This window comes from Papio anubis, chromosome 4 (assembly GCF_008728515.1).
Source record: "Papio anubis isolate 15944 chromosome 4, Panubis1.0, whole genome shotgun sequence".
Classification (NCBI taxonomy): Eukaryota; Metazoa; Chordata; class Mammalia; order Primates; family Cercopithecidae; genus Papio; species Papio anubis.
Window position 1 is genome coordinate 72,443,031 of NC_044979.1, and position 22,975 is coordinate 72,466,005.

General features: G+C 37.7%; 1 protein-coding gene across 1 annotated transcript in view; it reads right to left on the minus strand.

Moving 5' to 3' along the window:
• Positions 1-427: 427 nt before the first annotated feature.
• Positions 428-22,975, minus strand: part of CALCR (calcitonin receptor) — a 65,312-nt gene continuing 42,764 nt past the window's right edge. Inside the window, exons 7-12 of the mRNA XM_021936034.2 lie at positions 22,049-22,202; positions 16,260-16,320; positions 16,109-16,175; positions 14,056-14,274; positions 12,376-12,417; positions 428-4,659 (exon numbers count right to left, since the gene is read on the minus strand). Of these exons, the coding sequence (XP_021791726.1) occupies positions 4,429-4,659; positions 12,376-12,417; positions 14,056-14,274; positions 16,109-16,175; positions 16,260-16,320; positions 22,049-22,202 (774 nt within the window). The 3' untranslated portion in view covers positions 428-4,428. The remainder of the gene's footprint in view (positions 4,660-12,375; positions 12,418-14,055; positions 14,275-16,108; positions 16,176-16,259; positions 16,321-22,048; positions 22,203-22,975) is intronic.

Here is a 22,975-nt window from a genome sequence, read left to right on the forward strand (position 1 = left end):
CATGTAATTTTCTCATCACTAAAATGGGCATAAAGAGAGGATTCATAATGTTATAAAGAGTAGGTGAGCTAATGTCTGTTGGTCTATTATATTGAGTACTGTGTTTTAATGATTAGTGTTTATATCTCTCTCTTCTTAAATCATCTCTGTTAAAGGGGTGCTCTGAAGATCTTTAAACCCACAATATTCCTCTCCTGATGAGAGCATACAGAAGCTGCAATGCATGAGTGCAGTGAAGAAGAGACTACATCCTGAGACATGCTTGCTGCACGGAGACTAGCCACCAATTCTGCTGTGCAGAGATTTCAGGAGTTTACAGCTGGTTCTATGTTTAGTTGTATGGCCTCTGTATGAGAGACCAGTGTGCTAGCTTTAATCAGCCAGTCTGGCAGGTTTGGATGGAGACAGATTTCTCAATCTTTTCTGATTTTTTTTTTTTTTTTTCATTAAAGACATCTCAACTGGTTGTATTGAATTTCTACTAGGCACTTCACCTGCAAGACTCTGAGATTTTATTGGAGGCAAAATTCTCCAAATTAAAATAACAGTTCTCTTAAGCAAAAGAGACTGTAGTGGAATGAGGTGACATTGCTGGTCAATAGGTGAAGAGGCATGGCACAGTCTGTGTCTCAGTGGAGGATTTCTGGGAAAGCTAGATAGAAGGCATTGAATTTCTGTAAATGGAAAATGGCATTGATCAGTGACTTAAGAGACTGGCTGCCAATGCTTAAGATAATGGAAAATCTCTGAAAATTGTCAGAGATGCTTGCTAATCTGAATGGAGGAAGACATAATATTAGAAAATCTTCCTGTCCTTTGTTGGTTACAGTTTCAGTGACTGTGTTTTCTTTCCTTCAATGCTTCATATTATTCAGAGATATTAAAAAATGTTAATTTCATGTCCAGAAGAAAAAAATCAGAAATACAGTTAGTTCTTAATTTGCAAATGTTGCTTCTCTGTCTTCCTTTGCCCTCACATGCACATATTATCATCCTTTTCTGCATGTTTCCAGTTATTGTTTCCTGTAACCTCCTGCTTGATACAAGTTATTAGTTCAGTAAATCAACTTTCATAAGCTTAAGTTAGGAATGTCATCTTGTTTACTCTGTCAAAATAGCAAATAGAATTTCCTTCTGCGTTTACCTGATTACTCTTCTAAATATGGATTCTGATCTACCCTCTTCATAAATAATTTCATTTTAAACCCAAAAGCGTTAACTCCTGTGAGAACTAGTTAAGCTGTAATCTAACCAATGAAAGAACCACCATTTTAGACCTTGTCAAGAAAGTGACTCCTGCTTGAGCCTTTGTCCTGAGATCTTGTTCTGAGAATATTTCTTACAACTAGAGCTCTTATGTCCAGTATTAATGAGGAGGGAAGATCACACTCAGCTACCACCTCCAGCCACATGTTTCACTTTGCTCTTCCACCCCAAAGATATCAATGGTTATGGTTTTAGGCTAATAGTTCACTTAGAAGGTTTATATTTTTACCCCTGCACCGAAAAGAAGCAGTCCCTACTGTAAAGAAGGTTTGCCTTGATAACTGCTATTAATAAGTATTTGTTATATAGCAGGATGGAAGGCATATGAAACATCTGTTGAATCGATGTCTAATGAGCGAAGTGATGAATGAGAATGATTGTAGCTCAATGATGATAGCATTTTTATCACGTTTTTTCCAACATTTTCCCCTGCAGTAACTGTAATATTCATTTGCACCTAAAGGCCTATTTTGGGTCAACAAATAGGAGCCAAAGCTAAAGGGAAGCTGACCATCTGAGTACGACTTTATCTCTTGAGAAATCATGTTTTATGGTATGATGCGAAATTGTTTTGTTCTTTAAGATCACAATGATAATAATATTTATTTGTATTCACCCCTGGAATGTAAGGGAAAGATGTAATCCTTACATATCCTTTCAGAAGAAGTTTCCCAGATCTCATGAGGCCACAATTTTGGATGCTCTCCCATAATGAGAAGAATCTACAAATTGCTCCTGTTCCCCTTTATTAGTCCATCAGAGTTCTCATTTAATCGTCATTTTTTCCATTTCATGCTTTCCAGATCCGAAAACCTTTCCAGTGGTGGCCTTTATGCATTCTAATGATAGTTAATTGGTTGTCTTTCATCTAGCCTTAGTTTCTCTCCCAAACTATATTAAAAGCCAATGATTGTAACAATTCTAATGATCTGATGTGATATTGGACAGATCAAGTCTGGTCCCAGAATAATGAATAAAAAAACAAGAATAAAAGGATATAATACTTTCTTACACTTGATTTCTTTGCTGTGCTTCCTAAACTTATGCAATATTGATTGACACTGGTGTGTGGTGTTGGGTTATCAAGGGCATGAGAACAGTGTCACTGAATTTACAATCAAATTGAGACTAAAGATGGTTGTACTAATAAAGATAATAAATTTGATATGTTTGCGTATGGTTTTTAACCTATGCTTTTAGATTATCTTTCCCACTCCTACAGTACAAACGAGATGGGATGTTAGCAGCCCATGGCTGAAATGAAAAACAGCATGGAATGAACAGGAGACGAGATGAATGAATGAAAAGATGAATAATATATTTCTTTAGAAAAATATGCAAATATACATCTTTTTGCTTTTAACATGCTTTGTATTAATTTATACATATACATATCATAAGCATTTCACATAATTTGGGCAGAACTGTGTGCAATTCTATAATAAGCTATTTTGTTTTCTTCAGCCACTACTATATTAGCATAATAACATCTAAAATGTTTTAGCAATATATTATCACATTTGTACCAGAGCTGCCAGAAATACTCTGTTTTCCATGCTTGTAAACAAAAATAGAACAACACTACATAACACTGTGATTGGAAAAATACCTTCTTTTCAATTCCTCCCTTACATTCAGTAAAGGAGACTTAAACTACTTTAGTATCCAAAATTCACTTTCTCTGTAGAAATATAATTTTCTCTGGGTGCACTAAATATGTAACCATAACAAATCAATTTATTATCTTTCCACAACTAAATCACTTCTGAAAGGCAGTGGCAAAATATGACACAGATGAGACTGGAGATTTGGAGGGTTTCAATGTACCTCCTCATTTAGTGTACAAATTAAATAATGGTAACTCTGATTACTGTTGCAAATTCACAAATTAATTTCAGGTGCCGTTAATGATACTAGTTTATTCAGGATTGTTAAAAATCTTATACTGGGAAGTAAAGAGAGATATGGGAATACAATACTGGATTTTAATGAGAACCGTTAAACATGAATTAATTTATGGTTAAATTTGTAGCAGCTAATTTTTTCCCTCTCCTATTTTGGTAATAACAAGAAACAAGAGGTCAACCACAACATGATTTATAATTAGCCCTCCTGAATCTTCCTGGAAAAGACTGAGATCTTGTTAAGCTTTGAAGCTGGGTGGAAAGCAGTTAATGGACTTATGTGGAGTCTTTTAATTACCAATTTTCAACAAATTTATCTCTTACTGTTAGATAGCACCCAAGGGCAAGAGGTAATCTGCTTTATAAACCTTGGAGTAATTTGCTTTATAAATACTGGAGTTTAGGAAAGTGGAAAACTCTCTTTAAAGGGAGTATTGTCTTCCACTAAGAATTATATTTTTGGCAGTTTTGTAAAAATTTTTAGTGATAGATTTTTTGTGACCTCTCAGTTTATAAATGTCAGCAACTAAAGTACATTCAACATTAAGACCAATTCTTTACAACAGCTAGGGCCTGCCCAATGGACAGGATTATCCAAAACCAAGCTGAGCATGTAATGTTTCCAGCAAATTGACTCTAAATTTCTTTTGCATTCAAAGCATACATCTTCCTGCCAAATGCAGGTATTTTTCTTCACATATTTAGTAATCTCTCTATTAGAAAGCCACTTTGTCTTGCAGAGGTCATGTAGTTCATGTGGTTTACATTGTAAGGATAGTAAAACATCTCAGTAACATCAGAATTGACTGAAATTAAAAAAAATAAAAATCAGATCCATAGCCAAATACAGAAATATTCTAATTCAAAATCCAGAGTTAAAAAGAAAAATATTGACAATGATTTTAATTTTTCAAAGTTATAAATGGCTCAAAATTGACAAGGAGCACCCTGTATCTGAACTAGGTCAATTTCATTGTTTTTCTTTGATACTTTGCTTGCATTACTGTGACATTTGCATCTCAGTCCTGGATGAATGATGGAGTTCACAAGTTGCAGTGGGAGATTCCATTCCTAGACTGTCTCCCAAAGCAATAGTACCAAGATTAACTTTCTTCAAATTTACTATGGACAAATTCACTGAATAATTCTTCACAAATGATATGTTCGGTTCCTGGGAGGATGGAGAACACTTTAAACACATGGTGTTTCTCCCAGGAAATGATGGCTCAGTGATCACGATGCTGTGTTTGCTTCACATTCAAGCGGATGTTTCTTGCTCTATGATATTCAAAGGGATGATCTCAACACTCTCCTCGCCTTGGTTGTTGGCTGGTTCATTCCTCGGCTCCTGATGGCAGATGTAAACCCGGATGTCGCCGGCCTCCGCAGCAGCTGCAGCGCGAGCCGAGCGGTTGGAGGGGCGCCTCCCCCAGCGCTGGTTCCATTGAATTTTGAATTGGACCCATTGGCGCTTCACGGTGGTTTGGACCTGGAAGAGAAAAAGCAGCCTGGTTTTTATATGATAGTCAGAAACGATCCATGCAAAGTTTATGAACATCATTCTTAGAGCTTATCAGATGTTAAAGAAAGTTAAATTGTAATTCTCATCTAAAGGGCTGGGCTGTGTATGCTGTGGCCACAGAATATACTTGGAAGAAGAATTTGCAAATAGAAGAACTGCGTTACTTGCCTAAATTACCCCTGACAAGGTTGTTTGCTAGTTTTAAGAACAGGTTTCTTTAGCTTTCATATCCCGTGAATAAAAATTGATTTGGTTTACCAGGTAATGTGGTATGCATGTCATAATAGGGAGAAAGGTTGATAAAACTTTTTATATGCTACCATCCCTGATAAGGCAGAAGTTTTTATTTAAGTGTGCACATGAAAAATATATATGTAAACCATAGCGCAGTTCTGGATTTTATGATACCAGCCTCATACCGTGAACTTTTCCTTGTCCAACATGACTTGAGAGGGGGTATGCCAGACACACCTCTGGTTAATGCCATGACAACTTCTTAAGAATAAGATTTCAATCTCTTTCTTTTGAAAGACTTCTAAAATGTAAATAAACTTTCCAGACTTGTTTTATAAATACGATAAATTATATATTGAACACAAGAGGTGAAGATGTTAACATCAGAAAGCTCTAAATATGAAAACTACAATAACCACAACTGAAAACAGCATCACAGACAGTGAATTTGCTTGTCTAGCTCTGCTTTTTATAGAACCAAATTCAACTTAGTAGTTAAGTTCCTCCTTCCTGTTGTCTCCAAAATTCTTGCTTTTCTCTATAGCTGAACAAAACGAAAAAAGAGATTATTGCAATAATCTCTATTCTGTGTTTCTGAGTTTCTATTGCTTTGTACATATGACAAGCTTACCTAAAAATATTTGCATCAATTTATTAATACATCCTTAGTTCATTCTGCTGCCAAACTCACATATGACAGCTAAACACATGAGAGAGAAACTGGGGAATATATAATGTGAAATAAATCATGAAAACTACTTGATCATGGAGAATCATTTTATCTACTTTACATTTGTACAAATCTGAAAGATGAGAAAAATGACAGCAAAACCGATTACTGTTATAAAACTGTATGTATAATATAAGGCTGAATGGTTCTGTGGCAAATATACTTTTTTTCTGTATCTAGTAGAGTAACAGTCTCCTCTGAGAATTATATTGTTCAGATATTTTTAAAGATATTACTCAGGGAAAGACAAAGTCAAATGATTCCTCAAAAAGCAACTAAACGGAGTACAGAAATTGTAGCTGGAGAAGTTTATCTTCACATAGCACAGCAACCGTAAGGTTTGAGGTGACAAATGGCAATCAGAATTATTTAGCAATCTGATAGTTTGGAATAGTAGACTTTTCAGATTATGGAGGCAACACATCCTGCGTTTTGTTTTACTTTGTTTTGGAGGTAATGAGTGCTTGCATGCAGGGTACTTTATATCTAAAGTGATTTAAAACAGACAAAGACAAAAACTTTAAGTGCTAAGGAATAAGGTGGGCCATGCAGCTAAAAGTTGTATTGAAAAAAGCCACACAGGAACAAAAGATAGAATAACAAGTTTCAGCTGTTCATTGAGTGTTTACTATGTACATAAGTATGTGATCTATATTAACTTATTTAATCCTCACAACAGCCCTATGGGAAGGGCACTATTATCTTCACTTTACGGATGGGGCACTGAGGTTACTCAATGTGTCCAAAATCATATAGCTAGAATGTGGCAAAGCCACAGTACCAAGCACAGCCTGGCTTTATTTGGATGGTACCATTACCGTAGCTTCAATGCCAGGGTTATAATCTAGGAACCATCAAATGCCCCACTGAGAAACTGGGAAATATACAGGTTCAGCACGTTTTTGGAGAAGCAATGTCTCCAGTCAAAGGAAGTTGAGAGGCCGGGCGTGGTGGCTCACACCTGTAATCCCAGCACTTTGGGAAGCCGAGGTGGGCGGATCACGAGGTCAGGAGATCTAGACCATGCTGGCTAACACAGTGAAACCCCGTCTCTACTAATAATACAAAAAATTAGCCAGATGTGGGGGCGGGTGCCTGCAGTCCCAGCTACTCAAGAGGCTGGGGCAGGAGAATGGTGTGAACCTGGGAGGCGGAGCTTGCAGTGAGCCCAGATTGCGCCACTGCACTCCAGCCTGGAGGAAAGAGCGAGACTCTGTCTCAAAAAAAAAAAAAAAGGGGGAAGCTGATAATTTCCACTAATTCAGTATCTCTTAAATACCAAGATTTTCCTTGTAGCTGAAACTTACACATATATTTACAAGTATCCAAGCAGGCAGTTACGAGTTTAGAGTTAGTTTGCAAAAGGATCCAGCATGAAAAACAGGTCTTTTATTTCTCACCTGTCCTTTTAAAATAACTCCCATTAGAGTATCCATTTATATTAATAAAGTACACAGCCCAGCATGGGGCCAAACGGTTTGATTTCTATTTTAATTTTTTAAAGTTATTATTACAGAAAGGATCATGGCCTTCTCTAATCGCATCTAAAATTATAACCTATCCTTTTGTGTGGAGATGGCAACCTGCTTTGATTTGTAAACTATTCATATAATAACAGGCCCTTAGCAGCATATAAAAGACACCTAAAGAATTATAGACTAATAAGGGCAATTATCTCCTACAATATCACAGGTTGAGCCTGATGCTGCTCTGATGACGAGAATAAGGGCATTTAATCTGAAAAACAAAATAAAACAAAACAGGGAGAGTTTTGTTGCTCCTGAAAATAAAAGAAATGTTATTAGTTGTAAATGGGATAAATGTAACAACAACAAAAAGATTTGAATTATATAAATTCATCACTCACTAAAAAAGCAACACACTTTTTACATTTTTTCCTAATTATATCCATTTATGTATTGCCAACTTAAAGAAGTAGAGCCCTGGTCTTACAGTTTGAAGGCATAACTATTACATCTGGCTCTATTAATAAGCTTTGCAAAGTTGGTATGTTTAGGTCTCAGTTCCTACATTTGTACAAAACAAAATAAGGTTAGAGTCTTCACGGTTGGATTTGAACGTTTTTGTCTTTCACCTTTCTTTCCCCGAGTTCATTATAAACACCTACTATAGTTACGTACTGCAGAATGGAAGGTGAGGTTTAACCTAGGAGTTTTGATCCAATGAATGCAAAGATTGTAATGCCTACTCCTTCACACTGTCACCACAATCTAACAGACCTGCTGCAATCTGAGCTTAAGATTTAGAAATCATGATTTAGAAATCATGATTTAAAAAAATTAAAAAAAAAAAAACAACTTTAAATTCCCTGGAAGTTAAAAAGTAATTGCACACCTTTTGTTTGTTTGTTTGTTTGGTGTTTTTTTTTTTTTTTTTTGAGATGGAGTCTTGCTCTGTCTCCCAGGCTGGAGTGCAGTGGCGCAAGCTCAGCTCACTGCAAGCTCCGCATCCCGGATTCAAGCGATTCTCCTGCCTCAGCCTCCCAAGTAGCTGGGACTACAGGCGCCTGCCACCACGCCCAGATAATTTTTTTTTTTTTTAGTAGAGATGGCGTTTCACCATGTTAGCCAGGATGGTCTCAATCTCTTGACCTTGTGATCTACCCACCTCGGCCTCCCAAAGTGCTGGGCTTACAGGCGTGAGCCACCACGCCTGGCCTAGATGGTTTTATATGACTTCTGAAAGCCAGATTCCTATTAAGTCCTATTAATTAGATGCTAAGGGATACTTGTGAATATTATTTACAAAGTTGTTGCCAACATTCTTTTCAGCCTTTTGGAGGCCATAGTGGCAATATCTCTACTGGTCTCTGATTTTATCTTACAAAATCTATATGCTCTATAATTAAATTATTAATTTATCTATAATTAATCTATAATTAAGTACATGATCAGGGCTTTTTGATTCCCATTCATTATCTCTTTTCCTATGTTTGGGGAAGATTCCTTGTTCTAAAAGATAGCAATACATAAGTATCATTTATAATAAGGGTAGACTTTTTGAAAACATTTAACCTTTGTATTTCTTAATTTTCTTAAATAAAATTTCCCACATCTCCCCAATTCATTAAGTCAAGGTCATCCACTGCTTGAAACACAAGTATGATTGTGTCTAGAATCGTGGTTCTTAAAGTGTAGTCTCTGGGTCAGCAACATCAGTATCACCTGGGAACTTGGTTAGAAATGCAGGTTCTCAAACCCCACCCCAGACCTACTGAATAGGAAACTCTGCTGCTAGGGTCAAGCAATCTCTGGTTTCACAAATCTTCCAGGTGATTCTGATGTACACCCAAGTTTGAGAATACTGGTCTAGACCAAAGAAAATTATTGCTTAGCTTTGAGACTGTGAGTCTCAAAGCTGACTTTCTTATATCTCTAGAAAGACATTGTATTGAAAATCAGGCTTTATTGAGTGGAGAATATCTAAACAGAAAAAAACTTCTCTTTGCATATCTTGTGAAAATCTTACTGGTCTGCAGATAGTATTTTACTAAAAGCTACAGGGTAGAAAACATGTAGAATATGATATAGGTAGAGACCCTCACAGACAGGAAGGGGAAGTGGTGAGTGCACAGCCCTAAGAGGCCTGAGAGGAAGAGGAGAGAAAGACAGTTGCACAAATGGCCTTACATTTCTCCTTCATGGTGGGAGTACCTGGGAAAATGGGGAGAAGAAATCAAGCAAGAGATAATTTGCTTTCTTAGGAACACTCCATTGTATCAAGTTTTTCTTTTCGATTTGAAAGCAGAGTCTTGAAAATAGCTAGCCCTGAAAAGAAACTCCACATTTGCCCCTGGCACTATGTCCAACAGCAGAGCAGCAATGGCTATGGCATGTAAGGAAGATAGATTCACAGGCTCTATATGGTGTGAAGAAAGGAGCTGGAGTTCCAGGCTCCTCAGGTAGCTTGGTGGAAAGAACTCGTGAATCAGAATAGGGCTGTGGCTTCATCAAGGAGGCCACAGAGTGAAAAGACCTCTTGAGTGCTTAGTAGTAAGGGGAACCAGCGTGAACTTCATCAGTGGGTGCTGGCATTATAACTTGGCAGCCAGTTGCTCTTTTGGACAAAGGCTTTTTGAATTTACTGAATATTTTCTACAAAGAGACTGCTGTAAACCACTAGAAGCTGGTGGAATAGTCTCTTGAAAGCGGGATAAGCTACAGGAAACAAACAAAATTTTAGCTTTTGCACACTCCAATTTGTGACAGTTAAATGGAGATGTTTCTGATCATGCTACTTTCATCTATAAACTATTTTATCCACGATGTACAGAGAATAGCAAGACACAAGAAAAGGGAGAAAATCCAGTGTGTTGTTAGAACTTTCATTTCTAAGCTACTTCTTGGAAACAAATTGTGCATTTTTTATAGCTGCAATCATCTTTTTCAGGTCTTTTAGATACCTAATAATTTACTGATATGTTTGGATAATCAATGTCTACTCACTTGGAAGAGTCATTGTAGGAAATGCTTGATACATATGCATGCTCTATGGTCATCTCCCGATTCCTGTTACTTTAATTCTTCACATTCCTTTCCTGCTTCTAGTCTACCCACTGACTCTCTATATGATTCATTTTCATAATGATCATTTCACTGATAACATACCAATCATGAATCAAAATTCAAAAATGAAATAATCATTTCATTGATAACATACCAATCATAATCAACATTAAATTGAACATAACACAATGTGATGTGATCTCATTATCACATTGAGTTAGCCCCCTAGATTTCTGCTAAAACTCAGTATTCAGTCAGGCATCGTCCCATCACAGCCCTATCTTAGATGCAGCTGGAAATAACTTCCCGCATGTGTGAGTGCCCTATCTGTGTTCAATGTTGTAAGGTGACGCATTCACAGCTGAGACTCAGATGCCTAAAATCCATGGGCCTGTGATATTACATTTGGCACAGTACACAATTTCTACATTATTAGAAATGTCACACTTGTACCTTCCCCCAGTAACGGGATCTTAATGAAAATGGAAATGGTTTCTTTACTTCAAAATCAGAGATAGCGTACACTCAAATGAACTCGAGACATTCAATTGCTAGGGTACCCCTGGGTTTTCTTTCTATGTCCGACACTTTCAATGACAGTATCATAGCTAAGACGCAATAAATATTGTGGAATTTTTACAAATGCATGCAATCCTCTTGTGTTTTTCCAGGTATGCCCCACAGAGCTTGATTTCTTATATCAGCTCTATTTTGATATTATTTTAGATGAAAAAGTTTATTTTGCATGCAACCTGAAACAACCCAAAAGGCATGGATATACATTTACAGAAATTGATATAAACATGGGGTGACTTATGCCCTACTCATTTATTAGCTTTTATCATTCTAAAAAATATTAAAATTCTAAAAATATTGCCACTCTAACAGCTGGCAATGGAAGGATGTCTTTTCGTTTATATTCTAGGCCCTTAGTCTAGCCCCTAGCAATAGTAAATGCACAATGTATTTTTGTTGAATGAAGGAATGAGTTGGTAGATGAATTGATGAAGAAAGGAAGGAATAAAATGTAATAATTAAAATGAATAGGAACAATGTAAACTTTGTCATGTTGGGGTTGGAAACAGGTATGAACAGGTCACAGAATAGCAAAATATTGTAGGTGCTCACTAAATATTATTTAACTTAGAAAAAGGAATAGGGAAAAATTATCAACTGACAATGGTTAGAAACATTTCTAATTACTAATAGGAAAGTAATATATTGATGTCTTGGCAAAATGTGATTTGCCTTGTATGGAATTATTCTTAATAGGAATTGATTTAAAATGTTCGAATATGCTTGGGCATTAAAAGTTGTGTGGTTCTAGAAAAAGTATACTAACATAGCTCCAGGAAGGAATTATAGATATAGGTAAGTTAATTGGGACTTAGTCAATTTAATTGAAAATCAGGAAATCTGTGTTCCAGTCTGGGTTATAACCATAACTGCATTTGTGACATTGGGTAAATCACATGATCTTTCTGGAGTTTAGATTTCTTCCCTGAAAAATGAGAAAGATTTTGAATCATGTTCCCTAAAACCCTGGAAGTTCTTTGGAAGGACGTCTGGAGCTATAGAAGTTCCACTTTTATGTTTTATAGATTTGGGTCCCAGGAAAGATTTGGTTGGAAGAAAGGGTAACTCTGGCTAAAAACACCCTGAGAACAGAATGGATCAGCCATATGGCTCTCTAGATTTCACTGATCTAAATATTCGCATTGTAGATTATTTGAGAAATCTTTTTGAATCTTAACTTCAGGGTGATTTACAAACTCTGAATAAGTAGTAGGGCGCTAGCACCAAGCAACTGGAAAAGAAGGTAGGAACTAGTACAAACCGAATGGAGATTGTCTGCCCTAATTAGGGCTTGGGTCTTCCAAAGGGAATAGGCATATGACTTCTCTTTCTAATGGCATCCAGAATAGCTTTCACTATTGCTGCTAAGGGTGCTGATCTGTTCAAGATGCAACCCGAGGAAATTAGCTGGCTGTCTGAATCATATTTACCATTGTACTACACATCCATAGAAAAGATTGAGCTTGGAGTAGTGGAAAAAACATAATGTTGCTAATCACAAAACCCTATGAGGTCAACTGTAGAAGTGAGATGAAATGAAATGTGCACGGAGGCCCTTTGGAAAAAATGCTGCCTTTACATAAATAAGTGATAGTATTATAAGAAATGCCTGCTTACCTCATTGTTGCAGAAGCAGTAGATGGTCGCAACAAAGAAGCCCTAAAAAGGGAAGGAAAAATACAGTTCAAGTTATTTTTGTGCTCATTTTGTTGTTTAGTAAACAATATGATAGACTGCCGGAGAAGGCTCGATGAAGGAAAAAAAGCAAGAAAAAGAATTATCTACCATTCATAGTCAGTGCTGCACTATAAGAATATTCCATTAGAAATATATTTTTTCTTGTTAGGATTCCATTGTTTGGCTAAAAGGACAGCTCTAGTAAATCTAATTAATATTTTGCTCCCTTTAACATGGAGATTTATAGCAGCATATGCTGATTATGGTGAATTTGAAAAAAACACTACGCTTAGAAAATTTAAAAATGGAGACCTTGTAGAATTTAGTAGAGGGATCTTTTACAAGGACAAGTGTCACAGTGGATGGCTGTGGGTCTGTGTCCTGTGTTGTCACGGTGAACTAGTGCAGTACCATACCCACTGCCAAGTTCACCTCTCAGATAAGGACATGGACTAAGAAACAGCCTGAGACCTGGTCACTGCTTGAAGATTTCTTGTGCCCAAGGTTTGACTATGGCCAAAAGCACAGCTTGAACTATTCAAACAATCCCTAAACTTTCTTTCTAGTCCTATTCATTTTGACCTCCTCCTCACATTAAACTAATATAGAAAATAAAACTATTTTGAAATTTGTAATAGAGACAGCAAAACTCTGCCTAAGAGCCTGTGATAGAATTACTCCTGCCGAGGACTCCCACATCCTATCTTGCTATCCAAATACAGCAGTATGCTTGCAGTGGGGCTTTAGATCTGGGGAAAAGTGAATGGAACTAGGGCAGCCATTCTACTATCCAGTGTGGCAGACATGGGACAGCCCAGGACAGCCCCTGAGAGTCCGATGCATTCTCTCCTACATGAGGAGAGGCCTGGATACAACTTCCCTTTATAGCACTGAACCGTCATGAATGGATTCCTGACATTTGCCTGACAAGTGGAGAGTGATAGAGCAGGAGGCATGGACAGCTTTGTGCAAATTCCTCATTACCCTAGAGCCAGCATTTATTTATAAAGGAAAATCTGACAATTTCTGTATCTATGACCAGGGAGAACATGCCTGGATGGGACCAGCTGAGGGCCCTGGGAATGACAGGAAAGCAGGTACAGAAAGAAACAGGAAGAAAGAGCCTCAAAAAAACTGATGTCCTTAAGAATTTTGTCTGGGCTTATTGAATTGGAGGCTTAAATGTTATGACATTTAAGATCATGGGTTTGTCAGGCGTGTGCAGTGGCTCACATCTGTAATCCCAGCACTTTGGGAGGCCGAGGCGGGCAGATTACCTGAGGTCAGGAGTTCGATACCAGCCTGGCCAACATGGTGAAACCCCATCTATTAAAAATACAAAAATTAGCCGGGCATGGTGGCACACACCTGTAATCCCAGCTACTCAGGAGGCTGAGGCAGGAGAATTGCTTGAGCCCGGGAGATGGAGGTTGCAGTGAACTGAGAGCGTGCCACTGCACTCCAGCCTGGCGGACAGAGTGAGACTCTGTCTACAAATAATAAATAAATAAATAAATAAATAAATAAATAAATAATAATAAAAGATCATGGGCTTTAGAGTTAAAATCAGCTAGCTGAATAAACACAGTAGTTGCATAAATACATCTTTGGCTTCCTTACCTGGAAATGAATCAGAGAGTGCATCACGTAATCATATATCTTCCCAAGTATCTTGTTGGAAGGTCTCCAGGGAAAGACGACAAACTGGATTCCCAGCAGGGGCACAAGGATCATGGTGGCCTTCACAGCCTTCAGGTACATGTGGGATTCCGCCTCATGGGTTTCCCTCATTTTGGTCACAAGCACCCGGACAATGTTGAGCAAAAAGAAGAAATTGACCTGCAAATATATGGTGTTATGAGCAAATCATACAGAAAAGTATCACTTAAGAATGTGCACTGTCCTCAGTTTTTGTTTATCCAGTGTGAGCAACAAATGTTACCTATGTAGAACTAGAGAGTCTACCCGGGAGGTAGCACAATTTGCTCAGCATTTCTAGGGCTCTGGAGAAGTGGTTTAATTTTATGTTCCCTCCAGCAGTATATAAAACAGTTGCTAATCATCCTTGCCAACACTTGGTATGAACACTCTTTTTAATATGAGCCTTTCCATGGCGGGGGTGGTGGAGGGTAGTATTATCTCATTCTTGTTTTAATCTGCATTTTCCTGATGATACATGAGCTGAACACTTTTTCATACATTTATTAGTCTTTATTTGGAACACTGCAGATACCTTCTTGGACTCTAAGGTTTGTCTTTTCAGTCTTTAAATGTTGTCTTCATTTTAATGTAGCTGATTTATCAATCTCTTCCTTAAGTGCTTTTTTTATCCTGCTTTAGAAATCTTTCTGTATCTGAAGCTCATGAAGATAGTCACCTAATGTGTCTTTTTTGGGGGGCCTCTATTGTTTGGTCTTTCACATTTAAACCTACAGTTAACTGAAAACACATTTTTTTTGTGCCTGGTTGTGGAAGGAATCAGAATTACTTTTTTCCCCACACATATGCAATTGCTAAATACATGTTTGAAATTTTTTCTGTATGTATATCTAATTGACCATCTCCTCCCTCTGCTCAAAAGTGTTGCTGTCATAAATCAAGTGACCATATTTGCATGGACAGCTCTTTCAAAATGATAATTAATTGATGAATCTTTTTTTTTTTTAGTTTTGAAATGCACTAATGTGCATTTCCTTTAGTCATGAAATTAGGAATTCCAAACATATCAATTTCTGTTAATTTATAGTCATTCACAGTGAAGTATGCATATAATTATCTCAGATACACATTTTAAATTTGGATCCTGGAATCTGCATTTCCTTAAAAATTTCTAGATAATTAAGGCAAGAAATGTGTGTTTTAGAATTTTAAATATAAGAATAATTGCTAAAGATTTTACTTCATTTGTTATTTTATTAGGAGATATTTTATAACCATGAATTTATGAGTAGCTATTATTACTTTTGTTATTTTTAACAGATAAAGATATGGAGCAGTACTAAGTTTTAATGACCTAGAGTTAGAGATTATCTTCCAAAAGTACCTGAAAGACTATTTAATCTAACTTTTTCCTTAAAAAAATCAGGGGACATTTTTAGGTTAATTGATTTATCTAAATTTTCAGAGCTGGTAGATGATAGAGCTAAGACATGAGGCCAAGTCTACTGAATCCTAGGTAAGTAAGAACCGTAGCATCCTCAGGAAGAATCTGACATTTGGCTGGAGTCCACTATTTATTACTATCTCACTAATTGAGCTTGTGTTGAATATTTGAATTTCTGGACCTTAAGTTCACAGAACCAAAGACTTTTAGAGCTCTGGAAAGTCAAAGTTTTCAAAGATCCTAGATGTTCATAACACGAGCAAACTTCTTGCAGCCCCTTGGCCTCTCACCTTTACCTAGGGAGTTTAGTTATAAAAGTCTTAAAATATGAGCTACATTGCTGTTATAGTGTGAGTCTGTAATGAAAATGAGCTCACGATAACCCCTCCACGTGTAAGTAAAAGGCATTTTTTGAAGATTCTAAAATCAAATTGCTTTTTTTTTTACTATAGAATGCCATCAAATTAGCTTCATTTTGAAGTTATAAAACATGATACACAGAACCATATACACAGAAATCTCAACTAAGAGATAACACTACTAACATTGCAGTAAAAAACTAATTCTCACCACAAGTGCCGCCATGACAGGGCCATGGATTATGTAAAGCAAATGGGTTTCCATACTCAGCCAGCAGCTGAAAAAGGGCGAGGGGACACATTAATACACAAATACATTTTATTTATGAATATATTAACTTAAACATTACCATAATACCTACTTGTCATTGAAGTACACAGCCCTGGTAATAGCATGGATAGTGGTTGGCACCAGCGGAAACCCTACAAATGTGAAAAGTACAAATTACACTTGGTTTCTTGGTCATAACCTTTAAGTACAGCTGCATGGAAAATGGTAGTGTACTTGCAAAAATACTGGCAAATTGAGTGAATCTGTCAAGATGTTCCCCTGATATTTTCACAAAAATCGTCTTTGGTCAAGTCAGTCAAAATGCTCCCAGTTAGAACATCATGTACTCCCGGAGAGTTTGGTTAAGAGCATCCAAATAATTAAAAGCCTTTTACAAATTGCTGAGTGCAGTAGGTACACGATGACTATTATTACCATTGTTATGTTTGTAATGGTGACTATTAACTGAGACCAGAAAGTCTTTCATTGTAGGTGAACTGGGCTGTCTCAGGGAGAGGAGCTGGGTCACCCCAGAGGGATGTGACCTGGGACTGTGTATGAAAGCAATAGTCTGATTGCTCCTAAAGCCTTAGCTGATGTTCACATTCTTTCTTCTAGGCTTTTTTTGTTTTTCTGTCTGTTTATATCTCATGCGGTGATTCTGTTTCCTTTTAATATGAATACTTCAGAGAAGCCAGTACATTCCCTACTTTCTGTAGGTTCTGGCTAGAGAAACTTTATGAAGGCAGCTTACTGTACCTCCCTGACCAAACTCAAATTGCTAGTAAAACAAACAAACAAACAAACAAAAAAACACAACTTTTAAATTTATAAACAGGAAAATGGAGACAGTTATTGGAATACGTCCTTCTAGATTATAATTTTTAAATCAATTTGTATTCTATAAGTATAACCTAAAGTTGTAATTCTCATTAAAAAAGAAAAAATAAGTCTTTTTACTCAGATGTACAACAATAGAATATTGCTTGATTTGACTGAGACATCTGTAGAAAGAAATTTTGTTATTGTCATCAGATTAAGAAATGTGTCTTAGGAAAGAATGAAATCAATGCATTTTTATTTTCCGTGAGTTATATACAAAAAGAGGTCTCAAACTATTGAATTTCCACCTGAGAACAACCTCAGCTTTTAAACCCAGGCAGCATATATTTAATAGGACCATAGATTTAATGTTTGGCCTGAAATAATTTTGAGTTTCTTTACACAAAACATGATTGTGTTATTCGCTGCAGTTCTAACATACCATTTTCCCACTTGGGCTCAGAAACAGAAACAAAAGTCTCTGAATTTATTTTGAGATGCATATTTTAGAATTAGACAGAAAGAGAGGCATATGGAAAACTGAATCCCACCTCACCATTTTGTAGAAAGGAAAGTGCTTTCTACTTCATCTGGAGAGGAGTATAGACCCCACACCTTTTAACATCCGGGGCTCTTTGCCTTCCTCTGGCTATGATGCCTCCTTTTAGGTAGTTTGCTTTTTCTGTTTTTTTTTTTTTTTCTTTTTTCTTTCTATTCTTCTCAAGGTCCCAAGATCCATAACAACCCATTCTTTCCACCAAAGATGATGAGATTCAGAATAATCCTGTCTCTGTAGGGTTCATTTTTTAGAGGGATTTAATAAATTCTATTTGTTCAATGTAGAAATCCATGGGGGAAATTTCCTTCCTTTGATTTTTAACAAGGGGAAAACCAGCAAGGCAAGGCGAAGAAACAGTTTGAAGAGGGTTGCAAAATAAATGATTTTGCTGAGAGCTAAACTTCAGTTTTGAAGTTACTTTGATTGGAGAGAAATCAACGACTAAGTGGTGCCATGTAGACTTGGAAGGGAGTAACTACTGAAAGAACCGTTCTTTGATTTTCTGTTGGGCAGAATTTCACCATCAGATACTTGTTCACCCAGTGGCTGATGTTTACAATGTCTCTTATAATTCTTTGAGATTGGTTTCAAATCCTAGAGTTGGTAACATTATTCACAGCTGAATTAAATGAATGGGCTTTATATCACCTGCAAACAAATTAGGTGCTATAATACAACTGGGCGTTTTTGGGCCAAATTTTCTGCAGTCTAACTTTCAAGGCTCTTTTAAAAGTAGGTAGGTTTTGCTTTTTTTCTGGCATTGTAAAATTTAGAACCTATCATACTGTCTTCATGTGAAAAAAATTTTCAAAGGACTATAAAAATATTATCCAGAAGAGATTTATTCTCTTGCTCTATTAAACTTTATAAAGTTTCTGTGAAGCTATTTTTTCTTGAGAAATTAATTGGTATTAATTTTACCCATTGTCCTCCCATCCAAAGATAATGCTTGCTTAAAGTTCTAAGAAAGGAGCCATTGCTTTAAAATATGTTAATTTTGTTCTCAGAGTTCAGATTTGGCAATGTGATTTTTCAGTGGTAACAAGTTTGGTGGAATTTTGGGGTGTGTGTGTGTGTGTGTGCGCATGTAGAAAGATAGTCTTAGCTTTGGCATGCTAAAAACATTACATTTTAGAACTATTTGGTTGACTATCTTTCCAAAAATCTATCTACAGAAGTATAAATCCCTCCAATTCTTTTTTCAATTTAAATTTTTATATTATTGTGGCAAGAACAATTAACATGAGGTCTGCTCTCTAAACAGATTTTTAAGTGCATAGTACAATATTGTTACCTATAGGCACAATGTTGTACAGCAGAAACCTAAAATCTACTCATCTTGCATTACTTAATCTGTATAACCATTGATTAGCAACTTTCATTCTGTGCTTACCTTACTAAGTGTAATGTTCTTTGGGATTCTACTTGAATCACTCTAATGAAGTTTTAAATAGTTGTTGATTACAGAAGCTTAAGGTATCACATAAACAATTTACTTATTATGATTGCCTTTGTTTTTGATACAGCTGAGCAGCTTGTTCCTTTTTTCCTTTGAATTGTTTATGTGTTTTAAGCAGATATCTTCATTGAGCTGTCCATGATGATGCCAAAAAGTTTTATAACTAATTCACAATGAATCAGGATACTCCAAGAACAGTATAAATTGTTCCTTCCAGGGTGCCCTTGTCTCTGCTGAATGTCACAGACAATAATAAATTTACAGCCTTTTTTTCCCATGAAAAATTTTCTGAATGTGGCAGATAGATGTTTTGAACAATCAAAACTGGTAAAAGAAATATACCATAGATTTTATTTCAAAGGAAATAAATCTGGTAGAAAGTGTGTGTTTGTATGTGTGTTTGGGGTAGAATGTTATTATCAGGTCTCTGGAAGGCATTTGATCAGCATAAATTATTATGATTGTGATTATCAGAACTGCCATTGGAGTGATTAAATTGTATTGAGTCTATTCTTGGCATGACCAGATTTGGAAGTCTAGAAATTGTTGAGAGGGTGTACATATGGATGAGAAGGCCAGGGAAAGGAAAAATTAGTCTCTTTGGAAGGCTGGGGCTAAAAGAGAAAAAAAATAGTAAAAGGCCATTTTGAGAAAATTTTGTCCTGTTTTAGGACAGGAAAGAGCAGGAGAACTTGTTACCTGATGTGGAACCAGCAGGATAGTGATAGCCTGATTTCTAACCTCACTGGATGGTTAAGGAAACAGGGTGCAGCTGCTTCCTTAACAGCTGCTCCATGTAAGGGAGCAGCCATGCAGATGAGGTGATCTGGTGAATATCCTAGACAGCCTGTACAGTTCACAAAGACCCCTTTCTCAGTCCTTTGCTGGAGGGTTCACCATCCCTAGACATGTTCACACTATGTGACAACATCCCCCTCAATTTTCTTGGCCACAGTTTATTGAACCAGGGTAGGCTATCTGCCTACAGTTGGATCAATCAGATTCTCTTGTCCTGCTATTCAGAACTGGAACTTGGCCGGGCGCGGTGGCTCAAGCCTGTAATCCCAGCACTTTGGGAGGCCAAGACGGGCGGATCACGAGGTCAGGAGATCGAGACCATCCTGGCTAACACGATGAAACCCCGTCTCTACTAAAAGATACAAAAAACTAGCCGGGCGTGGTGGCGGGCGCCTGTAGTCCCAGCTACTCCGGAGGCTGAGGCGGGAGAATGGCGTGAACCCGGGAGGCGGAGCTTGCAGTGAGCCGAGATCCGGCCACTGCACTCCAGCCTGGGCGACAGAGCGAGACTCCGTCTCAAAAAAAAAAAAAAAAAAAAAAAAAAAAAAAAAAAAAAAAAAAAAAAAAAAAAAAAAAAAAGAACTGGAACTTAAAGATAAGCATTTAGTTTCTGTGAGTGCCTAGAACAGAAACATGTGTACTCAGGAAACTATGGGGCAGGATATATTTACTATGAACTGGATGGAACAGAGACCCTGTGGTCTATGGTCTATAAAGAAAGAGAAGGGTAAAAACAGATACGCAGAGGAAAAACAAAGACAAAAGGCAGAGGGAGAGAGCTCTTGGTTTATCCGGTCCCAGGCTACAGCCCTTTTAGTTGCCTGGCTGTATTTCTGCCCTTGGATTCCATGAGATATACTAGATTCTGACAACTTCTCTGCATTTGCTTAAGTTAGAACATCTTACCCTGTTGCTTGCAACCAGATAATTGTGGCATCATCAATTCAATTTTGAGGCATCCCGCCTATCTGCCCCACTGACCCACCATTATCGGATTATCCCATTGGGCTTGGGGAATGCATTTGGTTAAAACCATGTACTCCTGTCATGTAAGGGTGTTATGGAAACCAGTATGGCATAACACCAGCTCCTTTCTGCAGTTTGCAGACTGCAGGAAAGACTCCAGGCTGCTTATATGACTTCCCAAGCACATTTCTATAAAGTTGGTGACAATGCCTGTTGGGCAGGGCTTTAAATACAAAGGGTGATGTTTTAAAAATCCCTTGGATTATCCTCCCTCCTCACTTCATCTCTCCTCTCTTACCAGTATTTGGAGGGACTCCCCAGCCTGCTGCATTAAAGGGCAAGCTTAGCTGAAGGCCATCCACAGCCTCTGCTCTCAGAGTCACAGTCACCCATCATGTGGTATGGATGTGGTGAGAGAAGCCTTTGGCTCTATAGTCAGTGAGGGATGGCCCACGAGTTCCTCCTCTGGTATAGAAGTTTCAAGGTAAGGCTGAAACTTTTTTTTTGATAAGGCAGTAGGTGTTTTTATCGCATCATTTAATATTCTTTCATTGCCTCAGCTTCTGTTCAGTTCCCTTCCACCAGGGGGAGCTGGACTTTCAGCAGCCCTGGGGGAAAGGGAGCAATTCTAGAGCATCCCTGAAGGACTTCAGCACCCTCCCTTAGTTTGTACAGAAGCAGCCACAGCTTAAACAATCCAGCCCTAAGCTTTCTCGAGCCATTGCCATGTGCTGTGATGTCACACCGGCTCTACTTGGAAGCCCATGTGGTTGTATCTGCCTCTCAGCTGGACTCCGCTTCCTGAGCTTTCACTGGAGGAATCCTGCTGATGGATTGACAGGAAGAAATATTCTTGAGGAAGGAAAATGAAGCCAGGATAGGGGAGGTACATAATTCAAAAGGTGAAATTCTCCTTTGCTCTACAAACGTGATGAATAAAGCAGAAGGAGGCCTAATCAGATCTTCTCTCAATAAGGGAATGTTTTGTGTCCATTATTAGCTAGGTTTGTTCCCTGAAGCCACCCTTTGGAAGTCACCCTTATAGTCATACCTTCCTTCTCTGTGCAGACCCTCATGTTCAGCACAGTTGGATTGAGATTGTTAAAGGGCTTCTACAAGTCTTTTGGAGACTGAACTCCTGCCAGTACCTGTGTTCCATCATTCCTTGAAGGACCTGGGACTTTACTCTATTCTCTGAGACCAAGACTAGAAGAAGACTGAAAGCATACAGACAGAGGTGAAAGTGGCTCAAAACTTAGCTGCAGAAAATACATACCCCAGCCCAAGAGATAATACCACCGCAAGCGTTGCTTCTCAGTAAACACGGCCATGACGATGAGTGTATGAAGATAGATCCCTTCACAGAGCATCCAGAAATAGTTGCAGGCCATCATGTACTGGTGGAAAAAATGCAAAATCTTGCAGCTCACCTGTCAGAAAGAAAGGAAGATACTCAGAGGAAGACACAGGTAAAGATCTGGCAGTGAACACAGAGTAAATGTGAAAAGAAGCCAAAGTATCTACATTCAGCTTGCAAGGCAGTTTCCCAAGCATCTGTAAACATGTGCCACCCGCTATACCCACAAATCAGAGTGAATGCACAGATCACTGGTATTACATGTAAATAGCCAAATAAGCCAGTGGAAAACTAGTCCACAAAATGTTCTTCCTTGTTACATTCTGGGGACTTACACAGATGGGATCATTTTCCTTCAATTAGTCAGACTCATAATCTTAGGCACTATCTAGGGATTTGATGCATGACTTTTATGGCCCCTTTTCTATGGTCAATGAAGCAAATAACCCAGATATTTTTAATGCTCCTCCTGAAATTCACTGATTTGTTGATGATGTCCCTTTAGCAGTAAAGAGGAGAGAGTCAGGTGATAAATTTCACGTCTAAACCCAGGAGATATGCTGAGCTGCTGTTTATGCTTTTGTTTTCATATGGGAGTCTTGGTTTACATATTGGGATCAAGCCCTCTCTGGGCACAGAGATTAGGATGACATCCTTGCTGAGAACTCAGTGCAGATATAGGAGCTATACCCTTGGAAGAGTCAGATCAATATTGTCTGTATAGAAATAACCATTGCTTATACTGCATAATGGAATACTTTTATTCACTAGTCACTCCTGGAATAGGATTTTTCATCTTGGTACATTAGCATTTTGGAGTAGTTTTTTGTTGTTGTTATGGGGGCT